The 24474-nt window shown below is 43.9% G+C and overlaps 1 protein-coding gene and 1 long non-coding RNA gene across 6 annotated transcripts in view; one reads left to right on the top strand and one right to left on the bottom strand.

The window, feature by feature from the left end:
* ada (adenosine deaminase) overlaps positions 1 to 22455 on the bottom strand; it is a 35534-nt gene extending 13079 nt beyond the window's left edge. Inside the window, exons 1-5 of one of the 3 annotated variants that reach the window (XR_004761366.1) lie at positions 22232 to 22455; positions 11977 to 12038; positions 10601 to 10723; positions 1667 to 1810; positions 1312 to 1427 (exon numbers count right to left, since the gene is read on the bottom strand). Coding sequence is in view for 2 of the 3 variants with exons in the window: in XM_035380843.1 (XP_035236734.1) it covers positions 1312 to 1427; positions 1667 to 1810; positions 10601 to 10723; positions 11977 to 12038; positions 22232 to 22282 (496 nt within the window). In the remaining variant the exon portion in view is untranslated. Of the gene's footprint in view, positions 1 to 1311; positions 1428 to 1666; positions 1811 to 10600; positions 10724 to 11976; positions 12039 to 12676; positions 12736 to 22231 lie in introns of those variants that run through there. The other 2 variants (XM_035380843.1, XM_035380844.1) reach the window with 2 other exon arrangements.
* LOC118207357 lies at positions 18386 to 23901 on the top strand. 3 transcript variants are annotated; one of them, XR_004761369.1, is made up of 5 exons: positions 18547 to 19403; positions 20180 to 20212; positions 20977 to 21076; positions 21331 to 21423; positions 23869 to 23901. It is a non-coding gene; the product is annotated as an uncharacterized LOC118207357 (long non-coding RNA). The 3 variants fall into 3 exon arrangements; XR_004761368.1 differs by lacking the exons at positions 18547 to 19403; positions 23869 to 23901 and adding an exon at positions 18386 to 18450 and having other exon boundaries at positions 21331 to 21554; XR_004761367.1 differs by lacking the exon at positions 23869 to 23901 and having other exon boundaries at positions 21331 to 21554.
* Positions 23902 to 24474: the final 573 nt, after the last annotated feature.

The raw sequence follows: 24474 nt of genomic DNA, 5'->3' as shown, positions 1-24474 counted from the left end.
GCAAACAAGACCGCAAACGAGGCCATCAGGTGAACCGGGGAACGGTCAAACATTCGGTTCCGAAGTCCCAGTCTGTTTTCAGAATTCTGATAAGTGTGTTTGAGCGCACAGAGACCCATATTTCTATAACAGAGCTGTAGTATTTTCCATTTTTTCAGAAGTACTCAATTTGTCTTAAAAAATTAAACCAAGGTAAGATTTTTGGTTGTTCCAAGAACACACACTTATGTTCATATATAGCCATTCACACACCCACACTAACACGTATGGAGCTAACTAAACTGACCTGGGCTTGAAGTATTTTTGAAAACAAAACTGATCGAGGAAACCCAAGTGTAATGCAAAATCTGTGTGAGAACTCATTTTGCCTCATTGAAAGCTAATGCTTTTTGTCAATAAAAACATGTCATATTTCACACCAAAACAAACTGTTTTTCCAGATGAGCTTGGAGTTCCCCCCCATTTTCATTTCCCACCAATCTTTGGACAAGGGTGCACAACAATCTGGAAACAATCTCTGGCTGACAGAACATATTTCATTCTCTAGGTCCTTCCCAGGAAATGTTGATTTTAGTGGGTAAATGCCAATGCTCTATGAGAGCTAACGCCCTTAGAGATTTTGAGTATGTGGAGCTAAAGTTCAGAAGGCTAGCTAAATTTATGGATTATAGCTGTGTGAACAGTGTGTGTGTGTGTCTCTGTGTGTGTGCATGTGTGTGTGTGTACATGAGTGTGAGTGTGTGTGTATGTGTGTGTGCATGTGTGTGTGAGTGCTTGTGTGAGTAGGTGAGTGTGTCTGTGTGTGTGAGTGCTTGTGTGAGTAGGTGAGTGTGTGTGTGTGTGTGAGTGCTTGTGTGAGTAGGTGAGTGTGTCTGTGTGTGTGAGTGCTTGTGTGAGTAGGTGAGTGTGTCTGTGTGTGTGAGTGCTTGTGTGAGTAGGTGAGTGTGTCTGTGTGTGTGAGTGCTTGTGTGAGTAGGTGAGTGTGTGTGTGTGTGAGTGCTTGTGTGAGTAGGTGAGTGTGTCTGTGTGTGTGAGTGCTTGTGTGAGTAGGTGAGTGTGTCTGTGTGTGTGAGTGCTTGTGTGAGTAGGTGAGTGTGTGTGTGTGAGTGCTTGTGTGAGTAGGTGAGTGTGTGTGTGTGTGTGTGTGTGAGTGCTTGTGTGAGTAGGTGAGTGTGAGTGTGTGTGTGTGTGTGTGAGTGCTTGTGTGAGTAGGTGAGTGTGTGTGTGTGTGTGTGTGTGTGTGTGAGTGCTTGTGTGAGTAGGTGAGTGTGTGTGTGTGTGTGCGTGTGTACGAAGGGAACAGTGCATTACTTGGCATGTGACGCATGCAGCAGAGAATGGACCTGGCTTTGATGTTGAAGTCTCTCTCCCCGTCCTTCAGGCCCTCGTTGACCAGGCTGACCACATCATCGGGGGTAAGGTCACCCCTGGAGCACCACAGTCCCCGTTCATATCCCCTCATATAGTCATAACATTCCGCTTCCTCGTAAAACAGACAAACTGCTACTCTAACATGTGCATCCCATTAGTATAGCAAGTACGCAGAAAATCATGTTACCGCCCCCAGGTCCATAAAAACAAGGCCATAAAAGGCCATAAAAAACAAGCATGCCTGCACTTTGCGTTTGGAAGTCTGCTGAAAAAAGATGACGTTATAAATACTCACTTTTTTTGGTTCCAGGGGATGGGGTCGACGCTGCAGTTAGCTAGAAAGTGTGGGCTATACCTCACTTCCACATAGACCACCCCTTCTTTGGATTTGGTCTCCACAAACTCGTAGGCGATCCTTTTAATGGCATCCCGGTCGCCCCTGCAGGAGTGAGAGAAGGATGAGGAGATTTTGACTGAGTCTGACACACTGCAAACTGGGCAAACCGATCCCGGCCTGTTTGGTGGAGGCCTTAAGACTCAACTCAGAGTTTAAAAAAACTAGAACTAGAACTAGAAAACCGGTACTTGTCCTCAACGGGTGGTGTAATTCGACTTTATCTCCAAAGAGTGTGTATGGAACCATTTTTGTAGTTCTCCTGCCTCAAGCTCACATTGAAGTCTATGAGATGATGGTGAAATGCATGGTGGTAAATGTATTAAAATGTCAAATTGGAGGACCAGTTTTTCTGAGCCCACCAGGGTGATTTGGTGATTTGATTTTAAGCGTATACATACTAAAAAGTAATGAAGCCACATTTGGTTTCAACAATCATAGGTAACAACACACATTACACAACTGTGGTGATTTCTTTCTTTAAAGTTTTAAAGGAATTGTCACAGGAACTATTGACAAGCAATGCTAAGCTTAGTTTTTCACATGAGTAAGGACAGCTATCCCCTTAAAACTATGCAGACTAGCCATAGTATACAAAACATGTGCACTGAGCAGAACCGGGAAGCGGTTTGACAGGAAGCGGTTTATTTTTGGTTAGAGCAAACAAAAAAATATGATGCATGCACATTTACCGATTTCTGTACATCTAATATGCAATGTACAGTATAGATCATGTAATAGACTCTCATGTATCCAGATTTGTGTACATTTGTAATGAATGTTGGATGAATGATGGAACTGAATATAGACCTTTTTTAATGAATTGTCTACACGAGGGGCCTCATTCACAGAGCATGTGTACAATCACATTTGATCGTAAACTGTGTGTAAGAATGTTTCCACGAACAATTTGGCATTCATCATTTTTCTCTTATCTGTATGTGTTCATGGCTGTTTCCTTATGCTAATCACATGAACAGGATTGTGCATAAAATTTACACAGTCAGCGTTCATCATCTCGTACACCTGGGATATGCACAAAAACAAAGGTCTGCACATGTGTCATGAATCCCATATTGGTTTCTCGTTTGAACATTTTTAAGAAAGAAAACTTTTGTGAGATCAAAGAAGACGATCTGATAGCAGCAGTGGGGAAGAGGAAGAGAGAGGAAGGAAAGGAACCTCAGACAGAATGCGGTTACGGTCAGCATAAAAGTACTCAGCCTTTGAATTTGAGGATGTTACCAGCACATGATGCATGCGTGTTATTGGTCATGTGTCGCTTACCAGCCCCCCCCCCTCCCCCCTTCCCCCAAACACACCCTGCCCCTTCAATCTAGTACTGTATCAGACTTTCAGCCCGTTCCTAGCCTGTCAGCTCTTAGTAAAACCACAAGCACGCTTTCGTAAGCCTCTAGGGGGGGGGGGGGGGAGGGGAGAAAAGAAAACGGCGCATGCCGACAGGAAGCACTCTGGCTCTGACAAGCTGGTACATTGTTATTCATTCGGTGTCGTCTTGGCCAACAGTCAAAGACTTTTACTGAATGGTTGGGTAATCTGACAAAGATATTCAGCGCAGTTACAGCCACAGTGCTGCAGAGTGCTCCTGTTGACCTGCTCTTGGCATGAATCAGGCATTACACGGCACTGCAGTCACTTAGCGGACACTCTTAAGTGACCAACAGTAATGGACAAATGCCCTCCACTGCTGTTGGTCGCATAAGAGCGTCTGCTAAGTGTGACTCTCAGAAATACAAATGTGTGGCATTACCGATAATGCATGGAGGCCCATTTATAATCACCAAGTATAATATTCACCTTTTTATTTCTTTTTCTTTTTTTTTTTTTTTAGCAGACCCTCAGAACCATGGTAGGCAAGACGCCACGGCTCAGCTCTACTTTGGACCCCAACGAAATTCCTATCAGACTGAAGATCAGAGCCAGCCCTTGAGTTTTAGTGGCCCTAAACAATGTGGTTTTGGCCCCTCAGCATATAATAAAAAAACAACTGATTACGCAGCAAACATATCAGCTTTTTATACAGTTTATATACATATATATATATATATATATATATATATATATACAGCTAAATGCAGAATTATTGCAATAGTGACACAATCTGTGCTGTTCTGGCTCTGTACAGCACTCTCCAGCACATTGGATTTGAAATGAAACAATGAATATGAGGTTCAAGTGCAGACTGAACTTCAAGAAGGTACTGGGTTCGAATCTCGGCTTGGGGCCTTTCTCAATGGAGTTTGCATGTTCTCTCCGTATCCGCGTGGGTTTCCTCCGGCTACTCCGGTTTCCTCCCACAGTCCAAAGACATGCAGGTAGGCAAATTGGAGACTCTACATTGTTCATAGGTATGAGTGTGTGAGTGAATGGTATGTGTGCCCTGCGATAGATAAGCGAGTATAGATAATGGATGGAGGGATGAATTAAAGTCATTATATTTAGTTCTTGGCTGCAAATCCTTTGCATTTGATGGCTTCATGAAGTCTGCGAACATGTACATCGCCAGATGCTGGGAAAGTGGACTTCCGCGGTCGTTTGCTATTGCTGAGCTCACCAATGTGTGCTTGCCTCTTAACAATGTATCAAACAGTTCATTTTACACATCCAATGTGTTGGTTATGTCTCTGATCAGTTTATTCAGATTTTTCAGCCTTGTGACAGCCAGTTTTACTGAGATTTACATTTATTTGGTCCTCATGTTGAGAAACAGCAGCAACAGACTCATTACAAATACAAATCCCTCACCTAGAATCAACTCTAGGCCTTTGTTAGCTTTCTTTTCATGCACTAATGATTCAAAGACACACAGCCAGCCAAGAAACAGCCGAGTAGCCAGTTGTCCCTTTACTTTTTCTTCCCTAAAATGTAGGGCTGCAATTCCTACACAGATCACCCAATATGGATTTAAATACCCTCAAATTGAAACTGACAGTCTGCACGTAAAGCTCATATTCATTGTTTTATTTCAAAGCAACTGAGCTGGAGTGCAGAGCCAACATGAACAGTGTCACTGCTCTAGTAATTTTGCATTTAACCATATATATAACTGTATAAAAAAGCAGATGAGAGTTTGCTGAGTAATCGGTTGTTTTAATTCATTATGTGCAGAGAAACAAAAAGTCCAGCAGACCCTGTGGCTCTCCCGGACCAGGGTGGGAGACCCCCAGGCATAAAGGTGTGTGTGTGTGTGTGTGTGTGTGTGCGCGTGCCAGTGCGTGTGTATTTGGGTGAGCGTGTGTGTTTGTGCGTGCGTGTAAAAGGATTTACCACACTCAAAAATGTTTTCTTACTGCAGGCTCCCTAAGTCGACCTTGATTTAAGGGCCCTTGCCACCATAATGTGTGTTCCAGGGAGCAGCGGTGTCCAGGGACCTTGCCAGTTCTATTCCGTGTATGAGAAGGCAACGGCAGCATTTCCAGTTCTGCCTTTTCGCCCACATGTCAGCGTCAGTGCTGCGCAGGAGGTTTTTCGTTCTGTTATTTTGTTTTCCTTTTGCTGCCTCTGACCTCAAAAAGGCAGTTATTTCCGAGTCTTTCATTTTGGCGGCGCTGAAAGGAAACCTTGCGGCGTGCAGAAATGAATGGGTGCAGTGGGGCTGCCGGGCTCACCGCGGCTAGCAGTTTCCCCGCGGTGTGGTGGGGGGAGGCGGCTCTGTATAACAGGGGCTTTCAATGGCCTCCATAAAGAACCGTTCATTCAGCAGTACTGTAGCCCTGCCGCCACATAATTGTTTCATTATTGTTGTTATTGTTCCCGTGAAGGGGGAGGGGAATACACCACAAAAAAAAAACATGTTTTGGAGGGGGGCTGGTAGTGCAGCCTTTTCAGATTTTTCAGAAGCGAAACTCGCGCTTCCTCAGTCAGTACAAAAATACCAAAAAAAAAGACCCATTTCGAAACTTTAAAAAGCCATAGCGACCTGCTACAACTTCGTTGCCACGGTGACACTGTTACTGAATGCGAAACTGTTGCGTCGTCATCTTTTTTTCTTGCGCACGCCAGCGTCCAACACCCGAATTCAAAAATGGTAAGAGCGAATCCGTGCCAAAGGCTGTTAAGGCTGCACTCAAAAGCAGCACCCCGCGGACGAGAGTGCATTGTCCTGACTCGAAACGGTGAATAGTGGCTCTACTGTTAGCCCACTGTGTCTTGGGCTGAAAAGAAGATGACACCGATTTGAGACGGAGTAGGACGGAGTGTGGCACAGTGGGTAAGGAACTGCGCTTGTAACCGAAAGGTCGCAGGTTCGATTCCCGGGTAAGGACACTGCCGTTGTACCCTTGAGCAAGGTACTTAACCTGCATTGCTTCAGTATATATATCCAGCTGTATAAATGGATACAATGTAAAGTGCTATGTAAAAACTTGTGTAAGTCGCTCTGGATAAGAGCGTCTGCTAAATGCCTGTAATGTAATGTAATGAGACTAACAGTGTTCCGCCACGGAACTGCCAGAGACGGAAAAGCCTCGTAAAATGATGAAATGCTATCTCTTGCGAAGTTATGTGCAATTTCTGTATTCTGAAACTATGCCAGTGGTGACCTCCATGGTGTCAAAATGCAGACATGCATATTTAATGAGACGGGGCAGCATGCCCTCAGCCAAATTGAGCCATGAAGCCCCAGAAGTAAGCTTATACTGTGCATTTTAAACTGAAAACATTGAAGACACTGGGGAGTATCAGACTTCTATCCATCCATTATCTATACCTGCTTATTCCCGGTCAGGGTCACGGAGGGTTCTGGAGCCTATCCCAGCTTGCATTGGGCAAGAGGCAGAAATACACACTGGGCAGGCCCCCGGTCATAGCAGGGCCCACACACACCATTCACTCACACATTCATACATTACATTACATTACATTACATTCATTTAGCAGACGCTTTTATCCAAAGCGACGTACAAAAAGTGCATTTTCATGATCGTAGACAACTGCTGAACACGGGTTCAGTAAGGTACAATTACTTATTTTGTAAAGCTATTTCTAGCCGAGAACAAAGAACACTATCCTGGTCTAACATCTGCAAAGCCAAACTAGGCAGAAGAATAAGCTACAGTATTAGGACGAATACAATTTACCAAGAAGTGCAGGGAAGGGGCAACATGTAACAAGTGATAGGAAAAAGGGTTTTTTTTATTTTTATATATAATATATACAGCGTGGTGGTGGTTATTGTAGGTATAGTCTGAAGAGATGAGTCTTCAGGCTACGGCGGAAGATGGATAGTGAGGGGGAGGTTCGGAGAGGGACGGGGAGTTCGTTCCACCACTGGGGAGCTAGGGTGGAGAAGCTCTGTGATCCCTTTGGGCGGGTGGTAGGGGTTGCAAGACGCCCTGCTGCCGCAGAGCGGAGTGGTCGAGCAGGCACATAGAATTGAGTCATGTCCTGCAAGTAGATGGGGGCTGTCCTGTTGGCGGCAGTGTAGGCAAGGGTCAGGGCTTTGAATCGGATCCTGGCAGCAACCGGTAGCCAGTGAAGTGATCGCAGCAGAGGAGTGACATGGGAGAATTTGGGGAGGTTGTAGATGAGTCGGGCAGCGGCATTCTGAATCATCTGTAGTGGCTGTATGGCACAAGCTGGCAGGTTTGCAAGGAGAGAGTTGCAGTAATCAAGGCGAGAGGTCACCGTAGCCTGGACGAGCAGCTGGGTGGAGTGCGTCGTCAGGTATGGTCGAATCCTCCTGATGTTGTATAGGAGGAATCTGCAGGACCGTGATGTTGCCTTGATGTGCTCCTTGAGGTCCAGCTGGTCATCCAGGACCACCCCCAGGCTCTTTGCAGAGTGAGAGGCAGTCACTGTGGTGCCATCAACCGTGATTGAGAGTTCACGAAGCAAGGAGGTCTTGTACGGGAAGAAGAGCAGCTCAGTTTTGTTGAGGTTGAGCTTCAGATGGTGGCTGGCCATCCAAGTGGAGATGTCAGCCAGGCAGGAAGAGATCTTATCATTGATCTGTGTGGCCGAGGGGGGGAAAGAAAAGAAGAGTTGTGTGTCATCTGCATAACAATGATAGGAAAAACCATGTGAATGAATGACTGAACCAAGAGATCTGGTGTATAAGGAGAACAGCAGAGGACCCAGTACAGATCCCTGCGGCACTCCCGTAACAAGTGGATGAGAGGCAGAGGCAGACCCCTTCCAGGTGACCTGGTAGGTCCTATCTGCAAGATAGGAAGAGAACCAAGACAGGGCAGTCCCGGCAATTCCCATCCCAGCCAAGGTGGAGAGGAGTATTTTATGGTTGACCGTGTCAAAAGCTGCAGACAGGTCAAGAAGGATCAGGACAGAGGAAAGGCGTGAGGCTCTTGCAGTGGCAAGTGCCTCCGTCACAGCTAGTAGTGCAGTCTCTGTTGAGTGCCCGGATCGGAAGCCAGACTGGTGAGGGTCTAGCAGGTTGTTCTGATGGAGAAAAGAGGTTAATTGTTAAAGAACTGCTCGTTCAAGGGTTTTGGACAGAAAGGGTAGAAGGGATACGGGTCGATAATTTGCTACATCGGAGGGGTCTAAGGTGGGTTTTTTGAGTAGTGGGGTAACACGAGCCATCTTAAAAACAGAGGGAACATGACCAGAGGAGAGAGAGGAATTAACAATGGAAGACAGATAGGGAAGGAGCTCGCTGGAGATAGATTGGAGAACATACCTAGGGGAAATTTAGACTCTCCAGTTAACCTAACCTGCATATCTTTGGACTGTGGGAGGAAACCCACGCAGACATGGAGGTGAACTCCACACAGAAAGGCCCCTTCGAACCAAGAACCTTCTTGCTGTGAGGCAACAGTGCTACCCACTGCACCACCGTGCCGCCCCAACTGAAGGCAAAACAAAACTTTTCCGATGGCATTTTGAAAAAGACTATAAAGGTAATTTGGCTTCAGATTGGCTTCAGACTACATTGTATGGGGTTACTATGGCATGTATTAAGCATCAACGGCAGTACAAGAAATCAGTTGCATTGCAATACCAAATTATATCAGTCTAAACATTTCCATCAGTTGCTATGTGTGGATTGAATGGGTGGAGTTCAATATATTACCGAGCTCTGAGCTATTGGGTCCTCCATGACATCATGAAGGACCTGACATAATGGCCAATAAATGTTTTAGTCTCACTGTATGTCTCCTCCCATAGTTTGAGGCAAATAAAAGTATTATCTCCCGCTAAAACAGCCTCTCCTGAGCGAAACACTCCTGAAACATTCCTTTGCCATATAGAATCGTTGTCCACGTTATCAATCTATAGATAAAGTACTGCTCTCATCACAGGTTAATTTGTATGAATTAGCAGATAACCCCAACCCCAATAAAGTTCCTGGGCTTGTAAAATGAAGTTCAGGTACTTTACTGGCAAAATACTTTCTAGTGAAACTGCACAGAAATAACAGGAATAAAGTTTTTTACGAACTTGCATTGTTTGTTTATTTATTCGTATATCTACGCTTACAACAATATATATTGGAATTAGCATATTATTACTAGCATTCATGAAGACTAACAAGAGATTGTAAGAATGATACATCTTCTAATTCCTCTACATTAATACGCATTAAACAACGGATAATTATTTTGTTAAATTTAACAATCAACTTATTAATCATACTACTAACTGCCATATATCTCTCAATGAAGAAAGAAAAGCAGAGACATCAACATCAATCGTCTTCAATCATCTTAAAAATGAAACTATTTAATGGTCTGATCACCAGTCTTGGCAACAATGAAACTATGTAATGTTATCATCAAGCATCTTTCGTAACTTTAGGCTATAGACTAAAACAGCCTATATACTAATGTTAACTACAAGAGGGGGCCAGCTGTCTATGAATAGTGCAGAACATTCACCCTGAAGGTTTATTTGTGCCAAAGCACACGCTGGAAAATATTGTCTAATATTGAGAAGTATATTATATGATATGATATGATATGATAATCATTTTCCTCTATGAGGTAGGCTACAGTAGGCTATATGTGTGGGCTCATATTTTCCGTTTTGCAGAAATCGCAGACAGAATCACAGAATATGGGTTAAAAGGTGGAATTTACATATAAACTGGAATGCCACAGAATTGTGAGATCTTCGAGTAAATTTTGGTGCATTTGCATTTGGTGCTGTGGAGCATTGGGGATGTTATGCCTGATTTGAACCAAGTGTTACTGCAGTTACTGACATTACTTTGAATAGATATTTGGTCGATCTGTAGTAGACACATCCCTCTGCGTTAACAATAGTCTTTCAACTATTTTCAACCACAATCACTTTAAACTCGATGAACGATTGTTACATTTCATATTGAAAGCAGAATGTGAAAATATTGTAATGTAATTCTGCAGGCAAATGTACAGTAAATCTTATCAGACAAATTCTGGACCGAAGCGACCATTGTTTCACAAACTGCTTCACATAATGAAATTTATGATATAAAAAATGGACGCTTGAGGTTTTCTTTGGTTGTTAAATCACCTTGGTTTTGTATATTGAATTCAATGGGCAGCCAGCTCTTTTGCCCTCAGGCATGCACAGTAGAGGCCGTTTCCTATTACTTCCTAGACTTCACCGTCTAGCCCCTCCTACCCTCTCCAGTTACTATGTATGCTCTATGGCTCATTAATGTTCATATGGTAGAACTGAGAACGCTGAAAATAGTAATAACCTTATCTGTCTTTCTGCCGACAAATATTTATGGATAGAAAAATGAACAGTCGATAGACAAGAAGGTATTTCAATGGAAAGGGGCTTGTAAAATGGTGGGATGGCAGTAAGATATGTAGGTGGCTGGAGCCTGTGTTGGAAGCAGGGCCTGAGAGAGAGAGATGGACTCACGCAATGACGTGCATGTACTGCTCAAACTTGCAGAGGAACTCGGTCAGGGTGGCGGGCTTCTCCACAGTGCACAGTGACTTCATTTCCTGTACCGTCTGCGCCGGCAGCTGGATCCCGCGCTTCCTGCAACGCAGAGCACCGAGAGGAGCGCGTTACATCAGCCTCCGTTACCTCCACCAACTTTTGCCTTTTTTTTTCTTTAAGTGTCCCCAAGTGTTTAAGTGTTCTTTCCCCCCCGTTTGGAACCCAGTCACGTTTCCGTTGCTTTGCTGCAACGCCGCCCCCCGTCAGGCCGCAAGGGAGCTCGCGCTCGTCCCCGAAGCACACGCTCGCTTCCAGAAACGCACGCAGCTGGCGGCTAGCTGACCTTCGGAGGCCGAGGAGTACCGAGGGATGAGCCAAAGATCCCTTGGAACGAGGCAGACAGCCCCGCAGGCCAAAACCGTCCTTCCCTGGGAGGTTTCGAGCTGAGCACGGTCCTCACAAAACCTCAAGGCTAAAATAACACCGTGTTGCCCTGCAATTATCTGTCGTACTGCACACACCACGAGTCCCTCCTGCATAATTAACCCCCAAGGGTGTGGCTGTGTTGATCGGCATGGCTGCGCTCTTCTTTGCTAGAAGGAATTTTCTGCCTGATTTATTAAACCAGCCTTTTCTGACAAATCCAAGGACAGAACTTTTTTGAATGTTTGGATTAGTTATAAGGAGATTCTTTAGAAAAGTCACTTAGTTTAATTTATTTATTGAAAAGAATATCTCACAGCGCAGGGAGCGGTGAAATGGTACTCGAGACAGCAATGCAAAACTCAAAAAGACATTAAGCAGATGTACCCACTTAGATTCCCTTTGTAGGATAAACATCTACTTAAAATCTACTTAATACCATCCCACCCAATGTATTAATGGCCTTAACAAAGAATTTCATTTGTCATGTATTCTGTGGCTATGTGTAGGGCTTCACATATCTTTTACATATGAACTCCTCTATATGGCTGTAATATATTTCTGCACTTGTACATTGTTTGCTATGTTTTTGTCCTTGGGCTCATGGAATGTGTCTCAGCCAATCACAATGCACGATTGGAACTAACTGTTGTATAAGAGTTTGTATATATAATATTAAAAGTACACCTTCAGAATATACGAATGTAAAACTACTTCTTTGGCTGTATTCAATAATTTACTCAACTTCCGTTCTTAACTTTGGCTAAAAAGCAAACATTTCAATGCAGACACTATTGTGTTCACGTGTTGAAAATGGCTAAACTCAATAACTGCGTGTGAAATAGATCCATTAACCACTTTCTTTTAGCATGCTGGTGACAGTGAAGGACAAACAAGGAGCATTTTAGGGGGAAGTCATTTTCACTTACTTTGCAACATCCAGGATCGTCTCCAATCGTATGGCTCCATCTAGGTGCACATGCAGCTCAACCTGAAGGGCACAAATGCAAAGAATAACAATTTCCTAAATTTTCTACCACTGTATTACTCTTTTCTATTTCATTGTCACTGTTTTTTAAATCTGTTTTACTTCTTTTACCTCATTTTTAGAATTCTGTCTCTTTTTTAGCATTGTGTATCTCACCTAACGGTTAGTTTTCGATTTAATTTCTTTATACATTTCAGTGGCATTTAATTGTCTAATTGTCTGCTTTTCTAGAAAGTTTTTGAGAACACTGTAAAACTTTCACATCAGCATGGTCTGCATGTGCAGTCCAGACAAACCCGACTGGCCCCCAGCATATGAACCGATGTTAAATCTGGAGGAGAGTGTTTATCAACACGCTGCACGTGAGCTTGATTTAAACCTCGCTCCTTGCGAAAGCGAGTGGAGCAACATGAGACATTGCCAAGGGCAAGCTGGGAGCCCAGCAGGCAGAATCTGGGTGGCTGCGGGGTTGTGCAACCCGTTGGCTGGTCCACATCTAAAATGCGGAACACATGACTGGATACTGGACACTGAAAAGGGCTGGGATGCCAGGGATGATCACTGAACTGAACTGTGCGTGCCCCCCGCCCCCACACCGAGAGGCCTGGCGTATACTAGTAGACGGCAGTTGTAAATCTCACCCGCTACCCAGATGCCTGTTCATGGTGCCCGTCCAAATCTCAAGTGCAATCAATTCAAAGCAGGGGATTCAGAGCTGGAGATTCAGAGCACGAAATTCCGATCAGGTGAGGCAGGGCAGGAGATTCAGAGCACGACATTCCGATCAGGTGAGGCAGGGCAGGAGATTCAGAGCACGACATTCCGATCAGGTGAGGCAGGGCAGGAGATTCAGAGTATGAGAATTACAGCAGGAGATTCAGAGCAGGAAATTCAGAAGGCTCATTCCACTCGCTTGAGCAAGGAAACACGAGTGCATCCTTTGCAGTATTTTTTCAGAACGCGAGATGTATAAATGATCTACCTGTGGATTTACCTCTCCCCATCTGCCACGTCTGTACTTCAAGTGGCTTCAAACTAACGCTTGAAAGAGCAGGGATACATACAGGCATTGACTTATAAGGACATACCACTCACATGCACACATAAATCTAACACTGAACAGCAGAACACCGCATTAGAGCTACCACACTGAACAGCAGAACACTGTGTTAGAGCTACCACACTGAACAGCAGAACACTGTGTTAGAGCTACCACACTGAACAGCACAACACTGCGTTAGAGCTACCACACTGAACAGCACAACACTGTGTTAGAGCTACCACACTGAACAGCACAACACTGTGTTAGAGCTACCACACTGAACAGCAGAACACCGTGTTAGAGCTACCACACTGAACAGCAGAACACTGTGTTAGAGCTACCACACTGAACAGCAGAACACTGTGTTAGAGCTACCACACTGAACAGCACAACACTGCGTTAGAGCTACCACACTGAACAGTACAACACTGCGTTAAAGCTAGCACACTGAACAGCACAACACTGCGTTAAAGCTACCACACTGAACAGCACAACACTGTGTTAGAGCTACCACACTGAACAGCACAACACTGCGTTAAAGCTACCACACTGAACAGCACAACACTGCGTTAAAGCTAGCACACTGAACAGCACAACACTGTGTCAGAGCTACCACACTGAACAGCAGAACACTGTGTTAGAGTTACCACACTGAACAGCACAACACTGTGTTAGAGTTACCACACTGAACAGCAGAACACTGTGTTAGAGTTACCACACTGAACAGCAGAACACTGTGTTAGAGTTACCACACTGAACAGCACAACACTGTGTTAGAGCTACCACACTGAACAGCAGAACACTGTGTTAGAGCTACCACACTGAACAGCACAACACTCTGTTAGAGCTACCACACTGAATAGCACAACACTGCGTTAAAGCTACCACACTGAACAGCACAACTCTGCATTAAAGCTAGCACACTGAACAGCACAACACTGCGTTAAAGCTACCACACTGAACAGCACAACTCTGCATTAAAGCTAGCACACTGAACAGCACAACACTGCGTTGGCTCAGCTCAGGGGGGACACAGAGCTTTGCAAAGGCCAGCACAGAGGGAATTAAATTATGTGGGGAGGTGGCTCACGTCTGGAGCAGATAATCAGGGTCTGTTCCCAGCTCAGGGCTAACGAGGCCTCCCTTTGTTGCATGCTGTCGTGACCAAGAATCGCAAGAATTCCCCGCGGCGTGCTTAACATGCATTGCCCAACAGGACGCTGGGAGCTAAAGCACCGACAACACCATTAACGGGCTTAACAGATGTACAGCGTGCGAAACGAGTACTCTAGTCACACTGCACGAGTGGTCTTGAGAGCATCTTGTAACTGCACAAGCGTGTGTTTGGACACCGTGCGTGTGTAGCTCTTTCAGGTCACTGGAAGTCACGATGACTGGCACATAACTGAGCTTAATGGTGCTCTGATTAGTCATTGGGGGTGTGGGGGTTGGTGGACAGGCTGAAATCATAAGTACTTCCCAAGAATGGAATTCTCCTCAATAATTCAGTTAGTAAATATAATAATTTTGTGGAAAACTCACATCTGTTCCTCATTTTTCCTTATCTATTATTTTGACTTTCAAACCAAACTAACAGCGAATCGATGTTTTAAGCCATCAAAAGTAAAAAAATCTGGCTGCAGGGTGGCTCATTCAGGTAAGGCACCACACTCTGAAGCATTGATGAGCCCTGCAGTCTACGCATTAGGCTACAGATATTGAACACTGACGGTTGTTAAACTAAGGTGTTCATTCTGGAAAAGTTGTACTTTAAGTACAATTACCATCTTTCCATCATCACTGTAAAACTAGACTAGACTTTATATTTTATTATTTTTTCATTTTTATACAAAGAAGTGATTTATTTATATTTTATTTGTAATGCTCAGTAAATGTAAAAACTGGGGTTAAGGGTTGTTTTGTTTTGCAAACACACTGAATCGTCGGAATGAATAATTGAAAATCCTGTATTGGGACACAAATTTTATTGTAGAATGAGTGTGTTGCCTTGTGCCTGATTGGGTCCCCTCCAATTCTGGACAGCAAGCAATGGGACGCCAGCAGCCTAAAGGGTCCAGATGTTGAAGCTGTCGTGCTAAAGCTCATTTCCCCCAAATAACAGCGACTGCATTACCGATTTAAAATGCTACGGTTTCACATTAAAAAGTCAGATCAATTCTTAGCTAAAAGTGATTAGGAATAATTAAATTTTCACACAATGGATAAGAAGAAATTATATTAAAGCATGCTGCCCATTAGAAATGATTGATGCATTTAATCCTGGGCTAGGAATCCAGAGTTGGGGTCACAACTGGCTATAGAATGACGCCCCCCTGGACATCAATGTCAGGAGACAAATTAAAATAAACACAGAATAAAACATGAAGTTGAGCTGGAGACAGGGAGGTGGTGGAATTGCTGGAACCAGCTGACACAAAAGAAGCATTTAGTCATTAGGACAAGGCAGGCTTAAATATGCCACTGGATAAAGTAGGCCACATACCTTACTATTCAAACTAGGTTGCTAACCTGGCCATTGGTTGAGGTTGTAGACATTTAGTATAACATTTAAATAATTTGAAGATGCCTTATTGCTTAGATGATGTTGCAGACTTGTTTGTATGAGTTTGCAGATCTGGTTGTTGGATGTTGTTTCAAATCTCTAGAACTGCATTTAAAAAAATTGCAGATCATTGTTTCAAAGAGGTCGTTGACCTGGCTAACGGATGTGGTTGCTGTTTGCAACCACATCCATTTAGGTTTCAGAGCTGAGCACTGGCAGTGCAATTTAGAAAGTGCATTTAGAATGAAGCAAGGTGCAATAACGATAGTGAGCGTTCCAGTCTTCAGACCAGCCGCTCGAGGGTGGTAGCCTGTAAGCATGCTGATAATAGATTTGAAGGGGATGCCAGGATAGAGGCACTGAGGTGGAACAGCAGAGAGAAAAACATGGCTGGGAGCCAGGGCACGAGACATCAGGGCACCCTTTTCAGGGAGGCCACCGGCACGTCCAGAGAAGGTCACTGACACAGATGGGATGGACAAAGACATGACAAGGTGATGGGTGAAAACCACAAGTGTTGGCCCTAGGAAACAGCAAAGTCTTCCAGACGTAGCAGTGGGAGTAACGTCAACAGAGAGGTTTCTTTGGGAGGAGGCCATTCTGGCAGTTCCAAGAAGTTCTAAGTTCAAAACAAACAGCCAAAATTTATTACTGCAACTTCTACTTTGTCATGGACTGCAAACGTTATCTGAATATCATTCATGACAACTTTGGTGTGTATTGGATGTAAGGGTACATCTGCAATGATGATTTTAACATTACATTACATTACCGGCATTTAGCAGATGCTCTTGTCCAGAGCGACTTACTCATTTTTTTTTACATTGCATCCATTTATACAGCTGGATGTACCCTGGAGCCGTGCAGGTTAAGTGCCTTGTTCAAACCTCGAAATCAAACCTGTGACCTTTATGGTTACAAGACCAGCTCTTTGCTTATTATACTACACTGCCACCACATTACAATTACAATTTTTGCATTTTCATATTAAATTATCTTTAAGCTTCAAGGACAGAGGGGGACATATGTCTCAGGATTGTAGGAAGGAAGCTTTCTGAGGGTTCTGGACATGTTTCACACAACATGGCTGCCAAATGCTAACTTTGGGGCATGTCATTAGATTAGGGCATTGGGCAAAATGCAATGAAAACAACAAAAACAGGTGAATTTCAGACTGCACTTATATTCCAGAAACTTTGATCCAACCTATGCCTTGTGCCCTAAGGCTAATACGTTTTTTTATATTGAATTTTATGGCTGCTCTATAAAATGCACACTATTTATTTCCATTCATAGAATAGCCAAATTAATCATTAACTGTTCCTCTGAGACTGCCACATGTCACAGTTCCATAGGGGTGCAAGTTTCAGTTGCTCCGTGCATCGAGAGATAACACATACCGTAACTTTTCTGCAGACTAAACAGAACTTATTATCAGGACTTGCCACCGGCTTTTATTAGGCAGGAAGTGGCTCGAGCGCAATGAAACTCCTGATGTGAGTAAACCTCCCGGGTTTTAACGGGCTAGCCGCATCACACGTGACACCGCGCTCCTCCAATCGGCACAGCGCGATAAGGGGGATGGAGCGAGGCTCGCTCGTGGGCGGCGAACTCTGCGGTAAAACGTGTTCTTATCAGCTCTCGCTTCTCTCCCAGAGCCTCTCTTCGGCTGCTGAGTCAGAGTCTGATAGGTCCAAAGAGCACCTCCGTGTTCAGTTTGGGTGGAACTTCTACCAGTGGTGGTGGAGGCCACCCATATTTTAATTTACTCCGACAGATCCAAGAGCAAATTCTTCCTGCAACCAGGACAACCTAGCTCAGTCAGAAGGTGTGGAGAAAAGTTCAAACATCTACTAAGACAGGGGGGTCAACCCCAGTCTTGGAATGCTCCACCCCAGGGCTCTGCTCTTATATTTTCACTTTAAAATCATCTGCATGTTCAGTCCCAATAAATCAGGGGGGTATTTCACAAAGGCAGGGTCCTGCTTCACAAAGCAGGATAACTGAGTTAGCTGGATAACTGTGCTGAGTAAAACCTGGAACCCTCCAAAATCTGGAACATGGTCTGAAGTAAAAAGAGCTGTTCTGGGTTTTAGTCCACACGGTAATCCAGCTAACTCAGTAATCCTGCTTTGTGAAACATCCCCAGGATTACCGAGTTAGCAGGATAACTGCACTAAGGAAAACCTGGAACAGCTCTTTTTACTTCAGTCCATGTTACCAATTTTTGGAGAGTTCTGGGCTTAACTCAGTGTAATTATCCAACTCAGTAATCCTGCTTTGTGAAACAAGGCCCAGGTGTGGTCAGTTAACTGTGTAATCAGCTGTTTAATTGGTCAATTAAGTGCTGAGTAATGAAACCAATCCACCCTGCGGCTCTCAGGGACCCAGGATGTAGATCCCAGTTCTGTGAAATGGACTTCTATTGATCAAGCACATATCCTCTGCAAAGCCGGGGAGCAGGTGTCAGCCCTGTTACTGCAGAGCTAAGGGGTGAGCTGGTCTACGCTGTTACTCAGTTCCTAATTGACAAATTAAAGCAACTCATTGTTGAATTAAAGCAGCCAGTTACACAATGGGGCGTACCTGTGCTGTACAAAAAAGGGATTAGGCTACATGTGGGATAAATTCAGGGCTGAGATCAGTAGGGCAGAGCATGATTTGACCACAGACACGTGTGGACTGTGACGTTCGGCAGCAAACTGATTCAACTGGATTCCTCGCACCAGTACAGCTCAAGTGACACAGTCAGCTCAAACGTGATCGCGGCCATCGCGCGGATATTGTGGACATCACGCAAATGTGCAAAGGTAATTGGCGGACGAGGTCAGAAAAGGCAGTATATAATTGGAGTGGCGCTATTCAGAGTAAATCGTCTTATCTGGTTGAAGCTTTGGTTGAATGTGGAAAACATGACAGATGACAGAATGCACAAATAGCCACACTGATTACTTTCAACTTTTGCAAAGCGTTTTAGTGGATTATTTTGATCACTGTTGAGTTAATACAAAATTACATGTAGCCTACTGTGAATGGCTATCATTTCTGTCACACTACCTATAGCTCAATAGACCGCTCACTTAATTGGGGTGATTACTGTGTTGTACTGTTGGTACTTCTGTGGATCTTTATCGATGTTTTGAGAGGATTTTTGCTGGAGTAGGGCTACAAGTAATCATAACTGAATCCATCACGTAAGAAAAAACGGATTTGGAATTTTGGGGCGACATCCCATTTTGCTTGAAGCGATAAGTGACTTCTCAGCGGAGCGGTGGAGGGGGCGGACGCCACGGTCTGTCGAGCAAGGAGCGGGATTTAATATCGCTTAGTTCCGCTCGTGCACTCGGATTGTACATGTTTTGTTATTTCATGGTATAATGTTTTTGTGACCAGGTAGGAACCTTATTCATCATTAGCGTTCCCAGAGGGACCGTAAATTCGGTTGGTACAGGTACACGTATAGGTGTTGTTTATAGACACGCCCCAGACACGCCCCAAACACACAGGTCTTCGTTCCCACCGGGCTGGTTCACACCGATGGCGCCTTTGTGATTTAAAAAAAAAAAAAAAAAAAAAAAAAAAACTATTGGTAAGTAAGTGCAGTGTTTTAAATTCACTTGTAAATTTTACGTGGTAAAAAGCATTCGTTTTTTTCGCCCTAGACGGCGATGCTTTGCTGCAGTAGCAGGGGAAAAGGCATTCCAGGGGTTACCGGGTGCAGACTAAACAAAAACAAAACAAAAAACAAAACAGATCCGATAAGGTACAGCACTGACTTTGTGACAGTTATTCATAGCCATGAGCACATTAAGTCCAGTTCACACCGAAAACATTACTCTGACCTAACCTATGCTAAGTCAAACGAGGAGGCATGACAAGCTACAACATCAAAATAATGATACAAAGTACAACATGAGTGCTGGAGGGAGGTAGGCTACATGTAACATGAAAGTGGCACAGGAGGTACTGTGTAGCATGAAATGGGGGGTTTTAAGTGATAAAAAAGATCCCAGATCGGGAGTGCCCCGCACAGTGGTGATAGTTAGTCCAGGTATAGTCAGAAAAGATGAGTCTTCAGACCACGGCGGAAGATGGGCAATGAGGGAGTGGTTCGTAGAGGAACAAGGAGTTTGTTCTACTGCTGGAATGCCGGTTGTGAAGTTAGACCTGTTTACATTGCTGCAGAGAGTTCTATGATAGGAGACGATTATTTGCGTATGCTTCATGCTATATGAGAGAATTGTTGTAATGCCTTTGCCACAGAATGCGGAAACCTGTGTGCCCGCCTGAAAGTGGTAGCCTACAGGCAGGGTGTGCGAGTCATGCAGCTTTGTGGTTTTGTGCATGTTCTCAGTTATAACAAAAACGTGTTCTTAATATAACTAATAATGATGAAACCATGATTTATGTAACTATTAAACAGTAATGTATTTATTGTTCAGTATGACAGTGTGCATGTAACCTAGTAATACCTGTGATGTTAAATGGTGAATCGCATTGATGCCAGGCTAATTGGTAATGTTTGTTTGTCGCTTATAGAGATTGTTCCTGCTGTCTACAACTCTGCAGCAGGTTTGTCACCGTTTTGGTCATTTTATAATTATTGTTTAATTGCGTCCTCCAGTGTAAGCTCTGTAGCACTTTTCCTTACGATCCTGCAGCCCAGTCATCTTCGGTATCTCTCTTGCACAGCCCACAGGCCTAACGTTTGCATGTTGCACATCACCAATAGTCCCTATTACAGCCCATGGGCGTGATGTGAGGGTATTTTGCACATTACCAATTGTGACTGAACTGGCAGGCCTTCTGCAGCAGAGGCCTGATATTATTGCACCTTTACGGCCATTTCCCACCTTAACAGCCTGGGGATTGACGAGGTGCCATACGTGATGTGCCCTGTTTTTGTTTTCATTTTGTTGGTTATTCATTGTGCCTGCTTGCTCCTACAAGCTTTTAATTAAGAGAAGAAAGAAAAATACTTAAGCTAAATAAAATATTATGATTTTCTATTTCTGTCTGAGATGCTGTTTTCTCTGTAAATGAGACCCAGGCCTGCTGCTGCCCTATTTCATAAATGTTTGGCGTTGAAACAGCTGTGTAGAAGCCTGTAGGTTGGGCTACAGTGCAATTAGTTACGATTAGTTGACCAAAACAATGGCAAATCTGCATAGACCTGGAGGATTGGAGGGCATCTGAAGCAAAGCGGCAAGACTAAAGTTCACACACACTCTCCCCTTGCCCCCACCAACATTGCTGTAGTTTTTTTTTGGTTGTTGCTGTTGTTGTTTGTTTTGTGTTTGCTTTTCCTCTCTTAGATTTTGTTTTGTGTTTTGAAGGACATCAGCAGCAGAGTTTCAAGAGGAGCTCCAGACTCTTAAAGCGAGGCTGCAGATGGAGAAGGATCAGAGGATCAAAGCTTAAAGATGAAAATGAGAGGTTGATGAATCACCTTAATGCACCTGCCCCCTGCTTGCTCCTACATGCATTTAATTAAGAAAGAAGAAAAAAAAAATACTTATAAATAAAACATTTGAATTTTCTACTTCTGTCAGAGATGCTGTTTTCTCTATAAATGGGACCCATTCCTGCTACTGTCCTATTTTATAAATGTTACATTTTGTTTCCCTTTTCTTAGATTGTTTTTATGTACTGCCACTTGTACTGTGCTTGTTAATTGTGTTATCTTACAGTAGCCTCGCATTAAATTGAGCTACATGGCCACGGAAGGGTGTCACCTGTTGGCATCGGAAGGAAGCCTGTGAATGAGGATCTGTGTTCCTGAGGTTTGTACAGCCGCCGACGTTGCAGAATAGACTGTTCTGCTACGACGTTATTTTGTGGTTGGGGTACTTTCAGCATCCTCTTTCTTCGTTGTTACTGCGTCCATCATATATATGCTCTCGCGGCCCAGGGACAACTTTAACAAACCGTAACAAAACTAAACTCGTGTGCAATCTCACACATCAATTTCAGTTGTGTTCAATTATGTATTATACAAAAAATGTGTTAGCCATATCTCAATTCAATGCGTAAACCTTTATCTCTATGATTAAAATATTAGTAACTGCTGCAGTTCGCTGTTGGACAACCAAGTTTCTGGAACCAGTCCGGAGCCCCCGTATTATATTGATCGGTATGAAAACAGATACTACTGCAGAAACATTTGCCTCCCTGTATGTTAAAAGGAAGCTTAACCAGTGAAGGACAGCTTCACCTATACCGCGAATAAAACGGTAAGACTAATACAGTTTCAAAAGTCGTAAATAATGTATCTGCAAAAATCCAACTTCATCATATTTTCATTGTGACAGTCATACACGTTAACATTTTATCATGTTTTAATTTCAAAACTATTAAAAACACGACATTTTAATCTAATATTTATCTTATGATACTGTTAAACTAGCTTTTACTGTTCAAAACGCAAAACCTCATTTTAAAGTGTAAAGTGAAGTTATTGGCATGTGTACAATGCGTAATTGGAAGTATGCTGTTTACTGTTGTCGGCGAGTTGGAGCAAATGCAGTGTAGCCTATGTATGACGGTGGCAGGCAATACCGCTCGTAGACCTTCTTTAAATAAGTTTCTTACCTTGGGCTTGTCAAATGTTACTTCATGACTGTCGGAGCAGTTTTCTGCCATTGTAGAGATTCTGTGGCCAAAGGTAAAATTTACTGGACCTCTAATTTGGACTCCAAGTCTTTCGGCTTCTCCCTGTCACAGCTCGTAGCCACAAGCCCTGTTTCAATTTCAATACTGTTATATACATTACAAGCGAAGAACGACGTCACTCCTCGTCACTGCCCGTCGACGTCTGCGCCCTTCGGAGAAAAGGAGAACTAACTAAAGCGGAATGGTTTTTCTATGTTTCACTGCGATATTTCCCCTCCGACACTGCTTGTGAGAAGGCTTACAGCGAGCAACATCGTCGACAGTCCTGTCTGCGCACCAGCTTGTGCAAAAAGGTTTTTATCTTAAGCTTATTAGTCTCTTTCTAGGGACAAGGCAACGTTGCGAGGCTCAGAAACTAATCCCTACAGAGAATGGGAACTTGTTGCACGTGACGTACAATTTTAACTTCGCCTTTTACTCAGTTTGTATGCATCGCACGCATTGCACATACGGTTCCTACACAGATAAAGTGTAAGTGTAGCTGTTTGCATTCACATATTATTGTGTTTATGAAACAGAAATGACTTGCTTGGCCGATCAGGTACTTCTTTTTTATTATTAATGGGGGGGGGGGGGGGGGGGGGAAGCAATCGCACACTTCGTTCCTTCCTGCCTATTCAGCACCAATTTTGGACAGCGGTCTCAAGAATTTACCCCCTTTGTTCTGAAGAGATGTTCCTATTAAAAGCCGAGGAGGTATTCATGAAACATGCGCAGACTTCGATTTTGTACGTGTCCAGGTATCAGAGAATGAATGTCAGTTATTCGTATGTTCCTCTCCATGTTGATTTACAGAAGGAAACACACTAACAATGCATTACATTACATTACAGGCATTTAGCAGACGCTCTTATCCAGAGCGACTTGCACAACTTTTTACATAGCACTTTACATTGTATCCATTTATACAGCTGGATATATACTGAAGCAATGCAGGTTAAGTACCTTGCTCAAGGGTACAACAGCAGTGTCTTTACCCGGGAATCGAACCTGCGACCTTTCGGTTACAAGCGCAGTTCCTTACCCACTGTGCCACACTCCGTCCATTGCCTTAAACATCAGCCATATGTCGCTTTCCGCCAGTCAGTATATCTGCGCCTCGTACCACGGTCTCTCTCCAAGGCCGGATTAGCCAATTTTGAGGTCATTCAGATTGCGTAGATTTGAGGTTATTCTTAATGTAGTTAACATCAAGAGCATATATAATATTATATAAAAAGTGTCTTGATAAACGCTTGTTAACATGAGGTCGGTCACATTTGTTAGTAAACTGTGCGTAAGAACGTTTCCAGGGACATTTCAGCATCCATCTTTGTTTTCTTTTTTGTATTTGTTCATGGCTTTTTCCTAATGCTAATCACATGGACAGGATTGTGCATAAAATTGACCAACAGTCACCATTCATAATCTCATACATCTGGGATATGCACAAAACAAAGGTCTGTACATGCATCATGAATCCCATATTTGTTTCACTTCACTCCCCACTCTTGAATCCTTCTCCAACCTTCCCATTGACTCTGCATCCTCCACTCTGTCTTCCTCGCTCTCCTCAGCACTTGACTCTCTCTGTCCTCTAGTCTCCAGGCAGGCACGCTCGTCCCCTCCCAGTCCGTGGATGTCTGACCCCCTCCGAACCAGCCGGGCCAGCCTACGTGCGGCGGAGAGGGAGTGGAGGAAATCCATAGCTCAATCCGACCTGTCTGCCTACCAGTCTATGCTAGCTACATTTTCTACCGCTGTAACCTCTGCCAAAATTAATTATTATCAAACAAAAATTCAGAAATCTGCCTCTAACCCTCATCAGCTGTTCTCCATTTTCTCCTCTCTCCTCAGCACTCCTTCCCCACCTCAGTCCTCCCTCGCTGCAGATGATGTTTCCCAGCTCCTACTCTCCCACCGCCCTACCACCTGTGCTCTTGACCCCATCCCTTCCTCTCTCCTCCAGACCATCACACCTGACATCCTCCCATATGTCACCTCCCTTGTGAACTCCTCCTTGTCTTCTGGATGTTTCCCCTCTTCTTTCAAGCTGGCCCACGTCACCCCACTGCTGAAAAAGCCCACTCTGGATCCCTCTGTCATCCAGAACTACCGTCCTGTCTCCCTTCTCCCCTTCCTATCCAAAACAATTGAACGAGCTGCTTCTAATCAACTCTCCT

The sequence above is a fragment of the Anguilla anguilla genome, chromosome 11, assembly GCF_013347855.1.
Source record: "Anguilla anguilla isolate fAngAng1 chromosome 11, fAngAng1.pri, whole genome shotgun sequence".
Lineage (NCBI taxonomy): Eukaryota > Metazoa > Chordata > Actinopteri > Anguilliformes > Anguillidae > Anguilla > Anguilla anguilla.
This window is presented reverse-complemented; position numbering and strand designations above follow the sequence as displayed.